We start from the raw sequence: 18,516 nt of genomic DNA on the forward strand, positions 1-18,516 counted from the left end.
GGATGGATGGATGGATGGATGGATGGATGGATGGATGGATGGATGGATGGATGGATGGAGAGACAGACACCACAAATATTAAATTTTCTACCTGACAAACATTGAAATAGAATTGGTATAAGTTGATGTGTTGTTTTTCTATAAGTCTTTCTATAAGACTCTTACTTTTGAATGTTTTATAAAAAAAATTAAAAGTCTAAAAACTATTCAACAGCACATTTTATGTAGCAAAATTTCAGTTTCCTTATGGAGTATGTTGTACGTGAAATGGTTGCTATTGCCAGTTTTATTTACCAGGACATATCCTGTCAGAACAGAAAAAGGAACATTTTAACAATACTAGCTCGGTCTTGTGCCAGCATTGCCGCTTGTGCTACTACAAAGATTTGCTAGAAATATGGCTGAGATGCTGAATTAATGAGCTTCTTCAGAGAGCGCCAACAAATTAATTTAGACCTGGCTTCTCACATAGCATGCAAACTGCTATTCTTCATTGAAATGGAGTAATTGCCTATTCTGTGATTTTTAGTTTTTTTAGCTACTGAATAGCAAATATATGCATTAAATGAAAAGTGAGGCTGGCACATAATTTGGCAATCTTTTCACTTCGTTCTTTTAAACAATTTGCAGGTGGGCACAGAAATCCAGAGATTTTGCAGAACAACAGCACATTCCATTGCTTCCTTTCCGCAATCTCAGTCTGTCAAGGATCTCCAGCTTGCTGACACTTTTGGGATGTAGAAAACACAAAAAATGGCTGCCATGGTGGGGAAAGTGGAATTACTCCTAAAACCCTGGGAGGTTCCAGTTTTCATGAGGTTCGATATTTCTGTGATGAATGTAGCTGTTTCTGGATGGGTGCTTTTTCATGGATTCACCCCCTACTCCAATGAAATAGAGGAAAGTCAGGAATGATTCTTTCATTTGAGCAGGGGTCTTCAAACTATGCCCCTCCAGATGTTCATGAACTACAATTCCCATCAGCCCTGCTACTTGGCCATGCTGACAGGGGCTGATGGGAATTGTAGTCCACAAACATCTGGAGGGCCATAGTTTCAAGACTCCTGCACTTGAGTAAGGAGCAAAGGGGGATCTAGAAACACACTGACAAGCACTAAGAAGATAGCTGCCGCTGAAAGCACACTGGCTTCTATTAGGTCAAAAAGACTTTAACAGGAATTAAAGGGAAAATCCAGCTGCACTGCAAATACTAACGAAATGTACTCAAGCGCAAGCATTTGTCAGTCAGAAAACATTTTGTCAGATGCATGAAGTACACCTAAATATCAGAAAAAAACTTCCTGACAGTAAGAGCTGTTTGATAGTGGAATGTACTATACCTCAGAGTGTGGTGGAGTCTCCTTCTTTGGAGGTTTTTAAACAGAGGGTGGAGGACCATCTGTCAGGAGTGCTTTGATTATGTGTTCCTGCATTGCAGGGGCTTGGACTTGATGGCCCTTGGGCTCTCTTCCAACTCTATGATTCTACCTTCACAGCAATTCTTTATGCTTAAAGCTAAAAGCCACAGAAGTGTGGAAGTGTGGTGGAGGCCAGTTTGGAACAGTAACTGATCAAAGAGAAATCCTTGCCCATTCAGAGAGGGCAAAGACAAATCTTAACCATGGAAGATGACAAGAGAAGGATAAACTTAAGTTCCAATCTAATCGAGGATCATGCAGTGGGAAACATAAGAAGCAGATCTAATTAACACTTGTAAAGGGCTTACTAATTGTATTTTCAACTGCAATAATCAAGATTCTGAAAAGGTATGATGCCACAATAACCAATTGACACAGAATTCATTTTGTGAAAGCCTTTGACAATTCAGTTTGTTATCTTCACTAGCGATCCACAGTGACTGAAAAATTTTACCTCTGTAAAACATATTGTGCCATGCTGCCCATCTTCTCAAGTGGCAGGAAGTTCTAGAGACAAACTTTTAGAGAAGGTTGCATGGTAAAGGATCCTTGAGACCCTGTGGTGAAGTGGTTAAGAGCACTAGACTCTAATCTGGAGAATCTAGTTTCCATGGCTTCACGAGTGGTGGACTCTTATCTGGTGAACTAGGTTTGCTTCCCCACATCTACACATGAAGCCTGCTGGGTGATCTTGAGCTAGTCACAGTTCTCAAAGAACTATCTCAGCTCCACCTTCTTCACAAGGTGTCTGTTGTGCGGAGAGGAAGGGAAGGAATTGTAAGCTGCTTTGAGACTCCTTTCAATTGAGAAAAGATGTAAAAATCCAATTGAGAAAAGATGTAAAAGAACTCTTCTTCTGTTCTTCTTGCCATACTTTTGTACTTACTTACAAACTGAGCAAGAAAGCACCCACATGGAGCAATGCTAAGCTTTAAAGCAGGATGATTTCCCCCAAATGCAAACTTCAGACCCTCACAGAGCCCTTCCTTCCCAGTTCTTCCCTGTGTGTCCTTTTTGCTGTTCTGTAACTGTCAAATTAAAGAACTAGTGTGGTGTAGTGATTAGGAGTGGGGGACATTTTGAGAACCAGGTTGGATTCCTTCCACCTCCATGTGAAGCCTGCTGGGTGACCCAGGCCAGTCACAGTTCTCTCAGCTCACATAGCAGCAGGCAATGGCAGACCACCTCTGAACATCTCACATCCTGAAAACCCTATAAGGTCACCCCAAGTCAGCTGAGACTCTGGAGGGTTGCTGCCAGTCTAAGTACATAGTACTGGGTTTCCTTTGGCCAGGCAAGGTTTTCCCAAAAGTTCATCTTTCTTATTTGCCAAATCCCTTGCACAATTCTCAACCTTACCATTAATGTCTGTTCCTGTCTGCAAGGGATGAGAAAATGAGATCAATCCCCAGTGCCAAAAGAATATTCTTTTTGCCCCAGCTTTATAGAAAAGAGAGAGAGACAGAGACAGAGAGAGAGAGAGAGAGACAGAGAGAAGTTGTCATTCTAATCTCAGGAATTTTTTTTTCCCCTGGAAGCACAAGGTTTCCCATCAAAGTACTAGAACAAATTAAGCACAATACTTAATTGTTCAGATCTGCTTAAGATGAACTCCAAGTATTTTCATGTTTTAACACTGTATAACGTCATCGTTTTTTCTTGGTTACAGATGCCAGTAAAGTAATTACTCTCAAAACTTCATAATGGTTTTTATTCCTAAATTGCTATTCAGTTTCACATCCCAGCATCATTATTATCAAAATGTATTACTTTCAGACTTAATTTATCCTGTGGTGTTTTTTAATTATTATTCTGATTCACTTTTGGTCATATTGTATTTCCTCTGAGACTCAAGGATGCTTGGGTTTCCTAACCACAACATGCTTCTACACGCATCAAATGTCACCCTATGGGTATTGAATTTAACAAGAACTTCATTTATTGCTAGGAAGCTATTGCAAAAGATACAAGAATCTTTGAGGAAGTAATCTAAGCCTATTCCTAGCATAAGAAGAAATAGTTTTCATACCAAAGTTGTGCCCTGCAGAAATCTTACTAAATTTGATAGTTCATCCAATCCATGATCCTGTTTCCACCTAGTCAGGGGTAGGGAACCTGCGGCTCTCCAGATGTTCAGGAACTACAATTCCCATCAGCCCCTTTCAGCATGGCCAATTGGCCATGCTGAAAGGGGCTGATGGGAATTGTAGTTCCTGAACATCTGGAGAGCCGCAGGTTCCCTACCCCGGACCTAGATATTCGTTGTGGTCAGCCAAATGTTCATGAGAACCGGTCCTCCATTTTTTTCCACCCAGAAACTGTTCAATGCCCTGTTTCTGAACACGGAGGTCCTATTTAGTCATACTGACCAGTAGCTGTTGATAAAGCCATCTTCTTTCATCTAATTTCCTTTCCAAGCCATTCAAGCTGGTGACAACAGCTTTATCCTGTGGCCACATCTTCCTTAATCCAAACATGCCCACTTCTTACCTCTTTTCCTTATGTATGTACATAGTGGTTGTGCCCTGGTACAACCCACCTTAAGTCATGCTTGAATCCGACAGTAGTTTCCTGTTTGAAGACCATTTATTGGTGCCCTACCTGGATGGCCCAGGGTAGCCAATCTCATCCAATCTTGGAAGATAAGCAGGGATGGGCCTGGATAGTACTTGGATGAAAAGCCACCACCAAAGTCTAGGGTTACTACACAAAGGCAAGCAATGGCAAACCACCTCTGACGGTCTCTTGCCTTGAAAACCATGTAGGGTTGTCATAAGTCAACTGTGACAGGTACTTTCCTCCACCGTTAAGTAATAGAACCATCAGTTATTCAGCATTACTGTATAACGAGTATGGTTTATTAGTTCATAATGAATGAAACAAACAAGAATGTTAACCATTTCTCTGAACAGAATGGCTGGGATCAGCCTTTCTTTTGCTTCTGCAGTGTGTTAAGTCTCGGAACCTTAAGCCAATGAATGGACTCTGAAATATTGATCAGTAGCATTTATTGAAGAGGTATTGAAGCACCATACTTGGAAAAGCCAGTTCTGATGGCATTCACAGTTCCCTTTATCCCCCATTGACAGCCCCCTCCCGTTTTCCCCAAGAGGTTGTGAAAAACAGTCTTTGGAGCTAATGCTCGCCAAGGTCGGTGGCAGATAGCAAGAGAGAGCCACCTGGCTCCTCTGCTGTGGAGCATGTTCCTCTGTCATTAGGCACTTCCATGCATGCAATGCTACCACCTCTCAACAAAGTAAAAACTACCCCATACCAAAAGAATGTATTCTACAGCAGATGTCCACCTTCACAACTGGCAAACAGAGAACTAAATGGAAGATAAAGGATCTGTCAGTACCATGATAAAAATGAGAATAAACACTGAAGCAAAAAAATTTTTTGGAAGTGTAATAATCATTAAAACAATTTGGGGGGTGGGGTCTGTGTATGGCACAGGTGTCAAACTCATGGCCCTCCAGATGTTCATGAACTACAATTCCCATCAGTCCTTGCCAGTATAGCCAATGCTCATGTGAGAAGGGACTGATGGGAATTGTAGTTCATGAACATCTGGAGGGCCGCAAGTTTGGCACCCCTGGTGTATGGCATTTCAGGTGAATTTCATCACTGGATCTTACAGGCAATGGGAAAGATTTTCTGCATATGCATTTCCATGGGACTACTGCACTTCCATGGGACTACTGGGATTTTTAAGTACATTTAAGGCCATCTGCTGTAGAATGTATTTAGACAGATGCTTGCCAGATGACATGAACATCTGTGTTAGGAATAGATGGTCAAACATTCAAAATAAATGTACAGCCTCTGATGAAACTCTTTGGTTCCCAGTCAGTGGAGTGGATATTATCTTTCCTACCACTCCAACGAGCAAAGTTTGTTTATTTCTTTAAATATGTTTACCTCGTCTTGTTCCTTTTGGCTAATCTGAAGCTTTCCTTCAATCCAAGCACCTTCATAAGTGGTTCTTCTGTTGGAAGAACAATCATTGATATTCAAAAAGGCTCCTTAAGAATGCATGGCTGGATCCACTCTAGTATCAGTAAATTTCCCTGAGGATTTTGCCCAAGCCAACTGTCTTCCCCACCCTCAACTATAATCATTGTGCTTTTTCTTTCCAGAAGTTTGTGACCTCTGATTTGCCTCCAATGTGTTTTTCATTTATACTGTACCAGAGGTGGTCAGACATCTCATCACCTTGACCTGAGTTACCACTGAGATAATGCCCAGAGCAAGATAATGGCAAATTTTCATGTGGTTGAATGCTCTTCCGTACAAGACAATTCTGTCTGCATACAAAACAGGCATAGTAGTAAGAAGGCTGGTGTGTTTTAGGATTTGCATAAAGGAGCTTTTGATCATTCAATCTCTGACACCAGTGAATCCTAAAACAGGGTTGGTATTTCAGCAAAAAAAACCCCAACAGGTCTCAGTTCGTTGAATGTCATTTCCCTGGAAAACTACAGAGTGAGATAATGACTTCAAAGCATTTGGTGCAGGATAGAAGTAGGATTTGTATTTAGATCTTGCAGCTTGAAATCCAGGAGGAGACTCTAGAATTAACAAGTCAAATAACACAAATTAGTTACAAGAATGCAGCTTTTAAGAGCCACAATAATAAACTTCCTCTATTAAGGCTGTATGGTCCAAAACTGAACTTTTACAATGCTTCTGTTCTTACACAGTGTTTGAAGATATATCACTGGGCTTAGGGAGTTTATTGCTGGCTTTGTATAATGAGAAGCCCATAATCCTATAAGGCTGTCAAACTCTGCAGAGGAATGATATGTTTGCCATTGATTCACAGCTCCAAAGACACATTAAATCTCTTTCCATCAAATCCAATGAAAGGCTAGTCTCAGTCTCCTGAAGCGTCTTTCAAGATTTTAGGACTTATCTCTTGTAAGATGGTCCTTATTCAAGACAAATATTAGCCTATTCATTCAAACAAAGTCTAGACAAATATTGTACAAGAACACAATGTACTTTTAGGTCATCCCTTGGTTTCTATTATGGTCCTATAACTCCTGGAATATTTTACTGGCCATCAGCGAAGAGTTCCAGGTAGTCTTTCCTTTTTTAAACCAAGCTGATAGGTTGTAAATTGTGAGCAATGCCTGGTAAAAACTGAAAGCCAGGGTGGTTTTCAGTATGGATTCTCAGTGGTCAGCCTGATATGCCCTTTTTCTCCCAGTCCACATTAACAGCAAGAGTAATAACACAAAAAGGTTACCAAATTCAGCTTGTCATTGTAACATACTTTGGGTTACCTTGGAGTGTAGTAGTAGTAGTAGTAGTAGTAGTAGTAGTAGTAGTAGTAGTAGTAGTAGTAGTTTTTTTAAAATAAAAAACACAAAGGCTGATTGCAGAAGATGTTTGTTTCACTTTCACTTTCCACTATCTCTGCGGCAAGCAAATCCACTTATAATTTTGCTTCACTGCCAGAGCAAGACAGATTTGCCAGTGGGCACAGCTTTGCCCAGGACCTCTTCCCTCTGCCTGCAGCCAACCTGCTGGGTCTTACGCACACACCCCCACACACTCCCTCATGCTGCTTTGCACACTTCCCCCTCACCCTTCTCCCTGTTGCCAACTACTTCCCGCTTTTTTCATTTCTATTGCCTGTGGCCTTTATTTCTTTAATTTAAAAAATAATAATCAATAGATTGATAAATTAATACAAATATTTAAAAAAGAGGGAGAAAGCTTGTTTTCTGCTGCCTCAGAGACTAGGACATGGAGTAATGGATTCAGGGTGAAGGAAAAGAGATGCCACCTAAACACTAGGAAGAACTTCCTGACAGTCAGGGCTGTTTGACAGTGGAATTCACTGCCTCAGGGAGTTGTGGAATCTCCTTCTTTGGAGGTTTTTAAACAGAGGCTGGATGAACATATGTTGGGAATGCTTTGATTGTGTGTTTCTGCATTGCAGGGGGTTGGACTTGATGGCCTTTGTGGTCTCTTCCAACTCTATGATTCTAAGAATGATTAAAAAAAGCATTGTTCATTTTGTAAAGCAGGAAATGTCATTTCCACGAGGAGTAAATATGACCCACAAGAAAAGGATTGCTATGATAAACTGCCATTCACTTCTCTGACCCATTCAACTTTGTTCCTTCTTCAAAAAAACATGCACTTAGGTGCTTAAAAATGTGTTTTAATGTTGCTCTTCCATGGATACAAATAATGTCCTGTATTACAAAAAAAAAGAGGCAGTAAAAGGTACATGTCTTTTACAGTGAACAAAAAAAAATCATACAAACCAAACATTTCCTGTATTGTTGAAGGCTTTCACAGCTGAAATCACTAGGATGTTGTGAGTTTTTTGGGTTGTATGGCTGTGTTCCAGTAGTACTTTCTCCCGATGTTTCACCTGCATCTGGCCACAGCTGTGGACGAAGGACAGCCAGCTGGCCCTCCGAGCCTTGGTCAAGGGGGCGAGGGGCTCACGGCCAGCTTCTGTTGCCAAGGGCTGAGGGGGTTTGGGGGCAGGACAGTCTGCCTCCTTTGCCCACTTCTGCTTTCTCTGCAGCTTCTGAAGCCATTTGTGGGTTCTCGCACACAAACACACAGCCTACCCCTGCCCCGCTCACAAGTTCTGCTCCTCACACTGCTGGTTGGACCGATCCTGCTTCCTTTCCTTTTGAACTGCGTGTTCTAGGCCTCACCAGACTGACCTAGGATGGAATCACGGTCAGCGCAAGAGGTCCGCTCCGTGCCACCATTCAGCAAGACAGCAGAGGGGTCAGAAGAGAGCTCTGGCCCCTCGCAACGCCATCGCGTACCTTCCCCTGCCAAAGAGGACAGAAACCTGGTGGGCTAGCAGCTCCTCGCTCTCTTGACCTTGCCACCCAGCCTGCTCTGGTTCCTTTTACTGTCTTGTTTTGCAAAATCGTGAACATGACTACTAGAACATGACCATACAACTTGAAAAACTCACAACATCCAAACAATCCCCCTTAACAAAGCTGTATTATTCTGCAGGGAAGACTTCCTTTTTTATAAACAAAAATCACTTTTTTTGAGAATTAAATTGAAAAGCCCTTGTCTCAAAATTACAGGATGGTAAAAGCGTAGATATTTTTTTCTGTTACATGTAGACCAAATATGGCTTAGCTATGTATCAGTTTGTTCCCGCCATTTTAATTACTTATACAACTGAAGGAGAGGGAATGCAGAACACACTCTCTTCCCTGATAATTTTTCCTTGTCTCACTGATGCTCATTTTAAGATTCATAATTAATGGAGAGGCCAAAAAATGTTAAAACTGCTGTGGGACAAGTGTCCAGATGATAATGAATTGAGTGTGTTTTTGTAGGATACACTCATAGGGTTGCCTTTCCAGCTTGGGACCATCCTTCTTTCTCTCTTTTCCTACAAACTCCTTTCCCTATCACCTTCAACCATGAGTAATAATAAATAGATTCATTAGCAGCCAGAATGGACAAGAAAAAAGGAAGACTGTGAAGTATAGTTCAGAGACAGGGAAGGTTTCATCTACACTGGACTAAAGTGAATTCCTGTACGCTTTAAAAAGTTAACTTCCCTTTCAGGAATGGGGGAAACACAGGAAAGTCAGATTTTCCATGCTTTTTATTAGATTTCAGTGTTTGATTTCTGTCACTAGATGCTGCTACAGGGCTGTTCTAATCACAGAAAACAAACATTTTCTTTTAGCACAAATTAAAAAAGAGCTTGTCCTTAATTCATTGTTGATGACTGGAGCAAACCCTGTAGTCCCCCAGGAACAGATAATTTGCACAGCCACGCACCCAAATGGAGAAGGCAGTACCTCAACAGCACTTTAGAAGGCATTCATCTAAGACAGCTACTCTAGTGTATAGCAGGACATTTTATCAACCATGTTGGTTTCAAATCAACCAAATGTTCACAGGGCACGGAGATCACAGGATATAAAACCACGACCAGTCTTAGTGATATAAACTGACAATGCAGATTGGAGCTCTTGAAAAATCCAGATGGGGGAAAAAAATCCAGCAAGCAAGTGAAATAGAATGCATGATGCAAAAGTCTTCAAGGATCTGCATGCACTAGATATCTTTGTGTGAACAGTGGATCATTTTCTTTCTTTTCAGTGGGGTATGATTGCCACTACACATGCAGAACAGGTGGTAACACTGGAGGGAAAAAAAGGTAGCTCCTTCACATGCTGGTCCAATTCCTTCACATGATGGTCCAGGTGGTTATCAGATACTCTATATATGAACCAAATTAAATGTGCCACTGAAATTGGCAGTGTTTCCTTATATCAGCAACGAAGGCATTTTAAATCTTCTGGCCTTGATGTACTGTCAAAGGTTTTCACAGCTGGAATCAACTGACTGTTCTAGGGATTTTAGGCTGCATGGTTGTTGCCTGACTGTTTTTGCTTCTAACATTTCACCCGCACCTATGGTTGACATCTTTTGAAAACACATCTCACTGTGTGACATTCTCTGAAGAGGCCAGCCATAGATGCAGGTGAAATATTAAGAGCAAAAAACACCAGACCGTGGCCACACAGCCTAGAAAACCCACAATGGCCACTTGACTTGGGGGGGGGGGGTGTCTTACAATTATTTCTTTAAATATTAGAATCTGCATTTGAAATTTCAAAAGACAAATAAACAATGCTGAGTGTAAAATTTATATTCAGTTTCATTACCTGTTCAGTTTACAGATCATAAGTCTACAGAATGGATCTGACTTTTGCTTTTACCTTTGCACACCACTTAGTTTCCTATCATTTTTGATATTATGATCATCTGGTAAAACAAAGCAATTACAGCAGTTTTCCAAGGACACTTTCTTAACAGTTTCTGTAATTGCAAAAAAAAATTTAACTAGTGGTAAAAAAAAATAATTAATCATAGTGGCCATAAGACAGACCCTTGTAAAAAGTCCTAAATGTAGCTAAGTGATTTGGGTAAACAGGGGAAAAAAGTCTGCAACTTTTGGTTGGTAACTGTTGGTTGTATATATATTTCAAATACAGGACATCATGACTGCATGCAAACAACCACACCTTGACTAATGCCTTATGTTTTCAAAACAGGGAAGTACAGATACGTAAAGTTTTACAGCTTCTATTTACACACACTTTGAAAGAAATGGAGACATAAATTCATGGCAAGATGCAAAACAGGAGAAGAAAAAATGCATTTCTGAGTAATTTAAATGCTAATGGCTGCACTGTTTACTGATAACAATTCAGTGAGAAAGCGTGTAAACAATGAAGATATACATTTATACAATTTACAGTCTCAGAAGGAAATAAATTTCTGGTTTGTCATCATCACTTGGCTTTGTTTCCAGAAGAGAATCATCTGTATAAAACCGGTCATTATACCCATAGTGCAAAGACGTACATGCACCTTCTGGGACACCTCGGCCTTCCAGATCTTCTGCACTGAAGTTGTTCAGGTAGCTTGCAATGTAAGAGCCAGTGGAATGTCTATTGATCATGTGTGGAGATACAGAGGGCTTACTTCTAAGTACTACCCCTGTTACATTGCTGCTAGCATTGGAAAGTTTTTGCTTGTTGGCTTCTTGCCGTTCCTTGGCACGAATGGCGATGTTACGCACTCTGCTCTGACTCCTAGATGACAGCTTTCGGACCAACATTTTAGGGCAATCGTCATTCTGCTTAGAACAAAATGACTGCCGACCATCTTCTTGATCAAAAGACAATAGTTTTCGCAGCTGTTCTGACAGAGAATCTGAAGACTGTGGTTTCTTTGCCTTCAGAGCTGCCACCATCTTGTCTCTCATGCCAGATGTAATAAAACCTCTACTAATGTACTTGTACTTGCTTTCAAAATTGCAGGATATATCTTCTGAGGTTAAGTCTCCAAGACTTTTGGATTTGCAAGGACTTGGCTGTTTTGGAGCAGTAGAAGTATACGGTAAAGCATTCCAGGACATAGGAGTGGAGTCCATGTTAGGTCTTTGAGAGATGCCTAAGGAGTTGTTTTGTGTATCTGGGATTTGCAAATAATTTTTGTATGTAAGAGAAACCCTCTGATATTCTGAAGGAGGAAAATGTTGACTGTTCTCACTCCTACACTTGATAGCCTCACCTATGTGAGCACTGTAGAGTTTCTCCCTGTTTATATTCTGACCCAGTCTCTCTTGGTAGGTCAGAATATCATGATTAGACTTGAGTTTCATAGGAGAAGCAAGCTGGCTCATATCTTCTCTTTTATATTCATATGTAGTTATCAAGAGATCTTGTAGTTCTCCATCCACTTCCATTAGACTGCTTCCTGTAGAATTCACGCATGTGAAAGGGACAACCGTAGCGTCCTCTAAGTCTGAATTGTCAGAAAGGCAGGAGGTGCTATTACCAAGAGAGTCCCAGTTTGTCCCACATTTCCTTTTGGGGTTTGCTTTTAGTTCACCAGCAGGTGGAAGGCAAGAAAGTACTGCACAAGTATCTCCTACACAGTGTGCTATATCCTTACAAGCAAGCTTGCCTGCTGTTTCTTGACTGGAAGATGGCGAAAGAGAGGCCTCATGGACAATTGTAAAGAGAGAACATTCGGTTGTTTCTGGGCTGGAGCACGAAGTCACTTGTGATGTTAAATATGATGACACATCATCAGTTTTTCTGGGAGCCGTGGGGTCAAACGTTGTATGTGGATCACTTGGTAATATAGGTGATAGAAATACAGACTTCACACTACTGATCGTTTTGTTTGTGCCAGGAGAACTTGAACCAAGTGTTAAATTAGTTTGCTTATCTGTAACATCAAACTGGTCTATCAGGGCTGAGACAGAACTACCCACATCGCTCTCATTAGTCAAAGAGACCTCATTAATAAGGTATGAAATGTCACCATCCTGCATGGCTTGTGTGGAATGAAAGTTGTTGACATAATCACATGTAACAGCAGATATATCAGCTAAAGTACTTCTAGCACTATGGACAACGATATGAGACTTCTCAGTATCATGCTCTTCTCGAGGAACAGGAATTCCTGATACGGACTTGTTCTCTTCATTGTATAATACAGCATCCTTAGATGTCTTTTGAGGCATACAATACGTGGCTTCATTTTTTTCTTTCTCAAGTCCCTCTTTTGGATGAAGAGTCTCACGGGAAATATTACTTTTCCAATACTCGGTAGAGAAATAGGTTTCAGCTATTCCGAAGTCTATGCATGCTGGTTTTTCAAATACAGGGGAAGTTGCACAGCGACCAGTCTTGGAAGCAACCTCCTTAGGCGGAGATGCACACTTTGTAAAAGATGAAACTTTCTCAATGCAAGAAGACACTGCTTCTTTTACATTCATTTGCTCTTTGCTTGTATTATTTTTGCTTTCTGTTAAATGAAATAAATAAATTGGTTAGAAGAAATGCGCGCTCTCTCTCTCTCTTACCCACTTATAACTTTTGCCTTGAGACAGACAAATGGAAAATGCAAAATTAGTCACAATACGTGAAAGGACTTAATTATGGGGTTGTGCAAGTTTAGTATAAATTATCCAAGTGATATGAAGAAATGGGAAAAAATATAGTTGCAGGCACATCATTGAAGCTTTTCTTTAATGTTTCATTACATCATGGGCATGATGTAATGTTTATTGTAAAGAATGTCAATGAGGTACCATAGTTTGGACATATGGCATTACCTTCAGTTGTGTTCCTATTCAGATTTGTACTATAAAGAAGCATGGCAAACAAAGATAGAACAAAACAACTCTGTTAAAACACCATCTGCAAACAAGAGGTATGTTTCAGTTACACATCTGATAGATGGACTCCATGCATTATGGACTTGGGTCTGGAGCAATATTTTTTTAAAAGCTTCTGGTTTTTTAAAATCCCAACAATTCCTCAAATGACTGGAAATCTTTAAAAGTCCATAGATAGGCAAGCTGAGCTGTACTCAAAGAACAGAGAGCAGAGCGAAGTTTGTAGAATAAATTATGTCCCACCACTTCTCTCATTGAGCAGCAAACTGAGGTCACTGAAATTCTATCTCAGGGAATCAGGGCTCTTCATAAACTGAATTGGGGCAAAATGCTGGGGGGGGGGGGATGTCAGCAAAAAATCTGGCAGAGAAGCAGGGGGCAAAGTCTTCTGCCATAAAACGAGCAGTTGGATATATATCTCTGTGTCTACATTGCTAAGATCTAAGAGAATTAGTTTGTGTTAAACAGGTTGATCATTATCATGCTCACTGAAGGCTACCTACTCCTGCAAACTGTTAATGTAGTAGAATCTCAGGAAGGCCAGATCCACTGACAGATGCTCACCAGTCAATCAAAAGGCTGGTAAGTCACTGAGGTACAGTTTTTGCAGGCTCTAATGCACACAGGAAGTTCAAGAGAGAATTCCTGCTTCCACCTGTGTGAAATTAAACTCACTCACAGGTACCTTTGTAAATATTACCACTAGGTACAGCAAACATTTAATATGCATTCTCTGGACAATCATAGGTTACACTAAAACTAGGTACACAGAAGGTTACAGATCAAGTTTCTCTATCTAGCTTAAAGTCTGCCAGGTAGTCAGTTTACATGTTCAAGTGGTATCCAATAAAACTTTCCCTGTGGCACTACAGTCTGCATCTAATAAATTATGTCTCCAGGAGCATTGCAAAAGCTAGTAGTTTTCCACCAGGCAGGATAGGAGGAGTCACAGATGACCTACAGAACAAACTGCATCCTTTGCTAGGAGAGGTTTGGGGAGGCTGAGTTGGAGTTGAGGGGAAGGAGAGAGACGAGAACTTGGGAGTTGATATGGAAGGAAGACCCCATGAAAAGAAGCCAGGAATGGTTGGGAAAGAGACATCTTTAAAGAGGAATGGGGGAAACTTGAAGATTATTCTGCCCACCTCTTAATTCACCATCATAGGGTGGTAAATTTGAAACCTAGGGAGAGAGGATGTGTTTACTGTGCATTTTCTCCTTTTCGTTCAGTAGCAGTTAGACAATTTTTTGCTCCACTATATATTTTTTTCTATTTGTAATCAATAGCTGAAAATACAATGTTTAAATGTTCTGAGAATGTCTGTGCCCACATAAAGTCTTAATGTGCCCACACTTGCCAACAAAAAGAGTGGGAAAATACCTGCCTGGATCTGAACAAGTCAGATGTTCAAGGCTTCCTCCATGTCCATGACTTAATTTGAAGAAAAGGCTGTAAAAGACTATTTGAAGTCCCTAGGTACAGATCTCTAAACAAGATTCTATTTAAAACTGAGCACGCTGGTGGCAGCAAAACAAAATCCCATTTACATGGTGGGGTAGAACAAAGCTGGCGAAGTAAGTTCCTTGTTAGGATCTAGTCCAGGGGTCTGCAACCTGCGGCTCTCCAGATGTTCACGGACTCTCCAGATGTTCACGGATTCCCATCAACCCCTGCCAGCATGATCAATTGGCCATGCTGGCAGGGGCTGATGGGAATTGTAGTCCATGAACATCTGGAGAGCCACAGGATGCAGACCCCTGCTCTAGTCAGGCTGGGGACTCGGGCCAGCTGAATAAACTGAACAACCCTGAGAGACAACAAAGTATTTGCAATGCTCATTACCCCCACATTTTCTTTGATTTTATGCACAACGCATATCCCAACATATAATACAGGACAGTCTCTTAGCAAGCCAAGATCCTTGCCTGTGCCAAAGCTTTGCGGAGCTTTTGAAACTGCAACTCAAATGCTTCCGCTTTCCCCACAACTGCACAGCAATTTGTGAATCAGCAATAACCACCGAACAGCTGCTGATTGGATAAACTAATGCTTTCGGTATATAGTGGCGGCACTTTGCACAGCCATTTTTCGGAGGGAGGGGGGGTCACCATAACTGTTAGCCACACACATAAGCTTTACATGGATGACAATCGTCTATGACAACGGCCGCCTGCGAAAAGTTCTGCCAAATCACAAACCGACTGGCAGCTCCATATGCTTCTTTGCAGAAAACTGGGTCTCTGAATTCAGGGACAACGTTCAGGAATTATCTCCCCAGGGAGATCTGTCTGTCCCCATCTATTGCTGTCTTCTGCCAGGAGGGTGAACACTTTTTTTGTTTTGCTTGGAATTCATTCAGTGAGCTCTTCTTCCTAACTGTTAAATGTTTTGTATGTAATTTAACTGTTCTGTGCCTAATTTAACTGTTCTGTACATATTCACTCTTTTAAAACATTATTTTAATGATATATGTTTGGGATAGCATTTGATTTTAATGGTTTTATAATGTCATTTTATCATGCATGTTTTAAATAGTTAGCTACCTGCCCATCACTGTTGTCCCTGCTATCCTGATGTGATGTCATGGACTGTAGAGAGGTAAGGAAATGATCAATATTGATCAACATTGCAGTTCACATGAGTTTTGGAGTTATACAGCACAACACCATGCACATTTGCTTAGAAGAAAGTCCTGCCGCATTCAACTAGACTGATCCCCAAGTGACGGTGCATCGGATTGGTAGAGGGTGGCGAACTGAACTTAAGAAGACTTCTCAAAATGAATGGTACGAAAATCTCATTGCAGGCCACTTACCAGAGGTATTTTCAGCTTTAGTCGCTTCTTGATCCTCTGATTGTAAACCCACTAAAAGGTATTTGTCAACTGGCATAGATATGGGACGTGCTTGTAAACTTCTGCTGGTACGTCTTAAAACCCCATCCCTGGGTTTCAAATCCCTTGCCTCAGGTACACTCTCTTTAAGATCAGTGGCTTCCTGAAAACCCAGTTTGGTCTTCTTCCTGCCTTTTGCTGGAGCACTGGCTGTGCGTCGCAGAAGTCGATCCCCAATCGATCTTTTCCGAACGTAGTGACCGCTGTTTTCCACTGAATTATGTTTGGGGTTCTTGTTAAAAAGCCCTCGGAGTCCTATCAGCTGCTTGTTCTAAAAAATTAAAAAGCAGGGGGGGGAAGATATATTGCAGATTTTTGGAAATACGAACTGTTATGTAGAAAAGCATTCCTAAACTGATGCTTACATACATTATCTGAGCAACGAATGAAAAGGAACCCCAAGCAAACTAAGGAATAAAAATATTAAAGCAAAACAAACCCACATGTAAAATCTGTTTATGAAAATACAGGCACAGCTCACCATGAGTTCATGCATGCATGTGAAAGAGTTCCTCCTCATCTGGAAGGCAGCCTGCCATGACGGCAAAGGACCTTTCATAAGAGGCTTCTTAATCACACATGACAAGCTTGCAAGAAATGCCTCAGGCGAAAGGCTGTCCTGCCCAGAGGCATGGAGCTTTATGACATGGGCCACTTCAAAGCAGCAGCTCAAGGTATCAACATCTTGATGAGAAATGAAGTGACACGCTAGCTACAGATCATGCGGTTTGGAACGGTTCCATCAAAGATATCTGCAAATGCAGAAGTGCATGCTACATAAAGGCTACCTTTGTGGCTCCTAGAAAGTGCATGATAGTATAACTGGGGTTGAGGATTAAGGGACTCCACTGAAAGGCAAACAAAGCAAACATGTTGTGCGGGTTTTTTTTTCTTTCCAAAGCAGTCACAGAAAAAAAACAATCTTTTTCAAGCGCTTGTTGTAGATATGTCTTTGAATCACAGGGCTGCTCGGAATGTTTCTGCTGTTTCCTTCACAAGGGATGGCCCGAGGATTCCTGGGTACAAAGTAACGTCTGAGTTGGTGCATCCCCCATTCACGATCATTGCTGGCTTGAGCACAGTAAAAAGTAACACTGTACTCACATGGATCGCTGCTGGAAAGTGAAGACTGTAACTGAACTGGTGTTGCCACATTCGAATGACCACATCTGAGCAACAGTCCCAGCATTAAATGGCCCCCAAATTGACCCCTAATGCTGAAAGCAGCTCCCAGAGATTACCTAGTAAATAATAAGGCCATTCCCAGGAACAGCCAGTCCCTTGCAAAACAGTCAAGGAAGAATACTTTGCATAACCTTCTCAGGCACCTTGTTATGTGTCTGATCTTTTTTTCTCAGCTAGGAAAGGGCTTTCATCTCCTTAATCTGTATTTATCTTCCTACAATGGAAATGCTCTTCTCTAGCTACAAGACAGCCAGGATCCAAAGTGGGTCATAATGATGCCTTTTATAGAAAAGGAAAGAAATAATCTACCCTACATTCTAGGAACAAACCATTCCTTTTTTTTTTGTCATTTGTAGATTTTAGTTGACAACCTTTCCAAATCTAGAGATTGGAAGATTATTTGCTGCTTCTTGGTATCCATTTATCTGATTCTTATTTCAGTGAGGCCCTGAGTCAGACATCAGAGCTTTATGTCATGCAGCACCACTGCAGGAATCAAAAAGGAGCCAAGGATAAAACAGTTAGTCAAAGGAATAAGTCAGAACAACAATAAAAATAGCAGCCCCAACCTCAAAACAAATAGGAGAGAAACGCTGGGAAAAACACACAAATAGAAGCATTCCGTTCAGTCTAGCGGCCAAACACTGTTCCATACAACTCAAACCATGTCCGCCACAATCTGAATTGTATTATTTAGGCAAAACACAGACAGAGGCTCATGTTGCTGACTCAGCTCTGGGTTTCTGGGGAGGGAGGGAGCTCATGATTCAAAGTTATTTAATGCTATCTAGAAACATTATTAAATCTTCATGCTGAAAAATGACTAAGAAGTGTTTGCCCTTAAATCAACTTCCTTGGAGATGAGTAAGCACAACAGAAATGTCAGCTAACTTTCCAAAATACAGAACAGGATGTACACTGCTGGGACTGAGATATTTACAGTGCAGTGTTAAGCAGAACTGCACTGCACAGTGGATATGTTTAGAGCCTTTAAGTTCATTCACAGGGCAATCCTCAACAGAACGTTATCCTTCTAAACCCAATTGTTTGGGAATGAATTGTTAGTCTTGTTTTATGTGATTTCCAATGGCAGAATGGAATTTTTTTGCCTCCACACCTTCCATTGCAGCCCACTGATCTTCAGGAGATACTGCTCCAGGAGGCGAGGGCCCCCGAAGGAATGACATGGAGGGAAGTTTGTAGTAGGAAGGAGGAATCAATGGAAATTGCCAGTGTAGTCTGAATGCAACCCAATGTCTAGCAAATCTCTTGCTTTGATCTAGCAAGATTCCTGAGCGGTATG

General features: G+C 41.2%; 1 protein-coding gene across 12 annotated transcripts in view; it reads right to left on the reverse strand.

Moving 5' to 3' along the window:
- Positions 1 to 7,577: 7,577 nt before the first annotated feature.
- PLCH1 (phospholipase C eta 1) overlaps positions 7,578 to 18,516 on the reverse strand; it is a 151,342-nt gene continuing 140,403 nt past the window's right edge. For 9 of the 12 annotated variants that reach the window (XM_048505201.1, XM_048505198.1, XM_048505203.1 and 6 more), the window contains 3 exons: positions 16,817 to 16,876; positions 15,951 to 16,299; positions 7,578 to 12,761 (listed from right to left, as the gene is read on the reverse strand). In XM_048505201.1, coding sequence (XP_048361158.1) covers positions 10,693 to 12,761; positions 15,951 to 16,299; positions 16,817 to 16,876 — 2,478 coding nt within the window. In that variant the 3' untranslated portion in view covers positions 7,578 to 10,692. The remainder of the gene's footprint in view (positions 12,762 to 15,950; positions 16,300 to 16,816; positions 16,877 to 18,516) is intronic. The other 3 variants (XM_048505206.1, XM_048505205.1, XM_048505204.1) reach the window with 1 other exon arrangement.

This window comes from Sphaerodactylus townsendi, linkage group LG08 (genome assembly GCF_021028975.2).
Source record: "Sphaerodactylus townsendi isolate TG3544 linkage group LG08, MPM_Stown_v2.3, whole genome shotgun sequence".
Taxonomy (NCBI): Eukaryota; Metazoa; Chordata; class Lepidosauria; order Squamata; family Sphaerodactylidae; genus Sphaerodactylus; species Sphaerodactylus townsendi.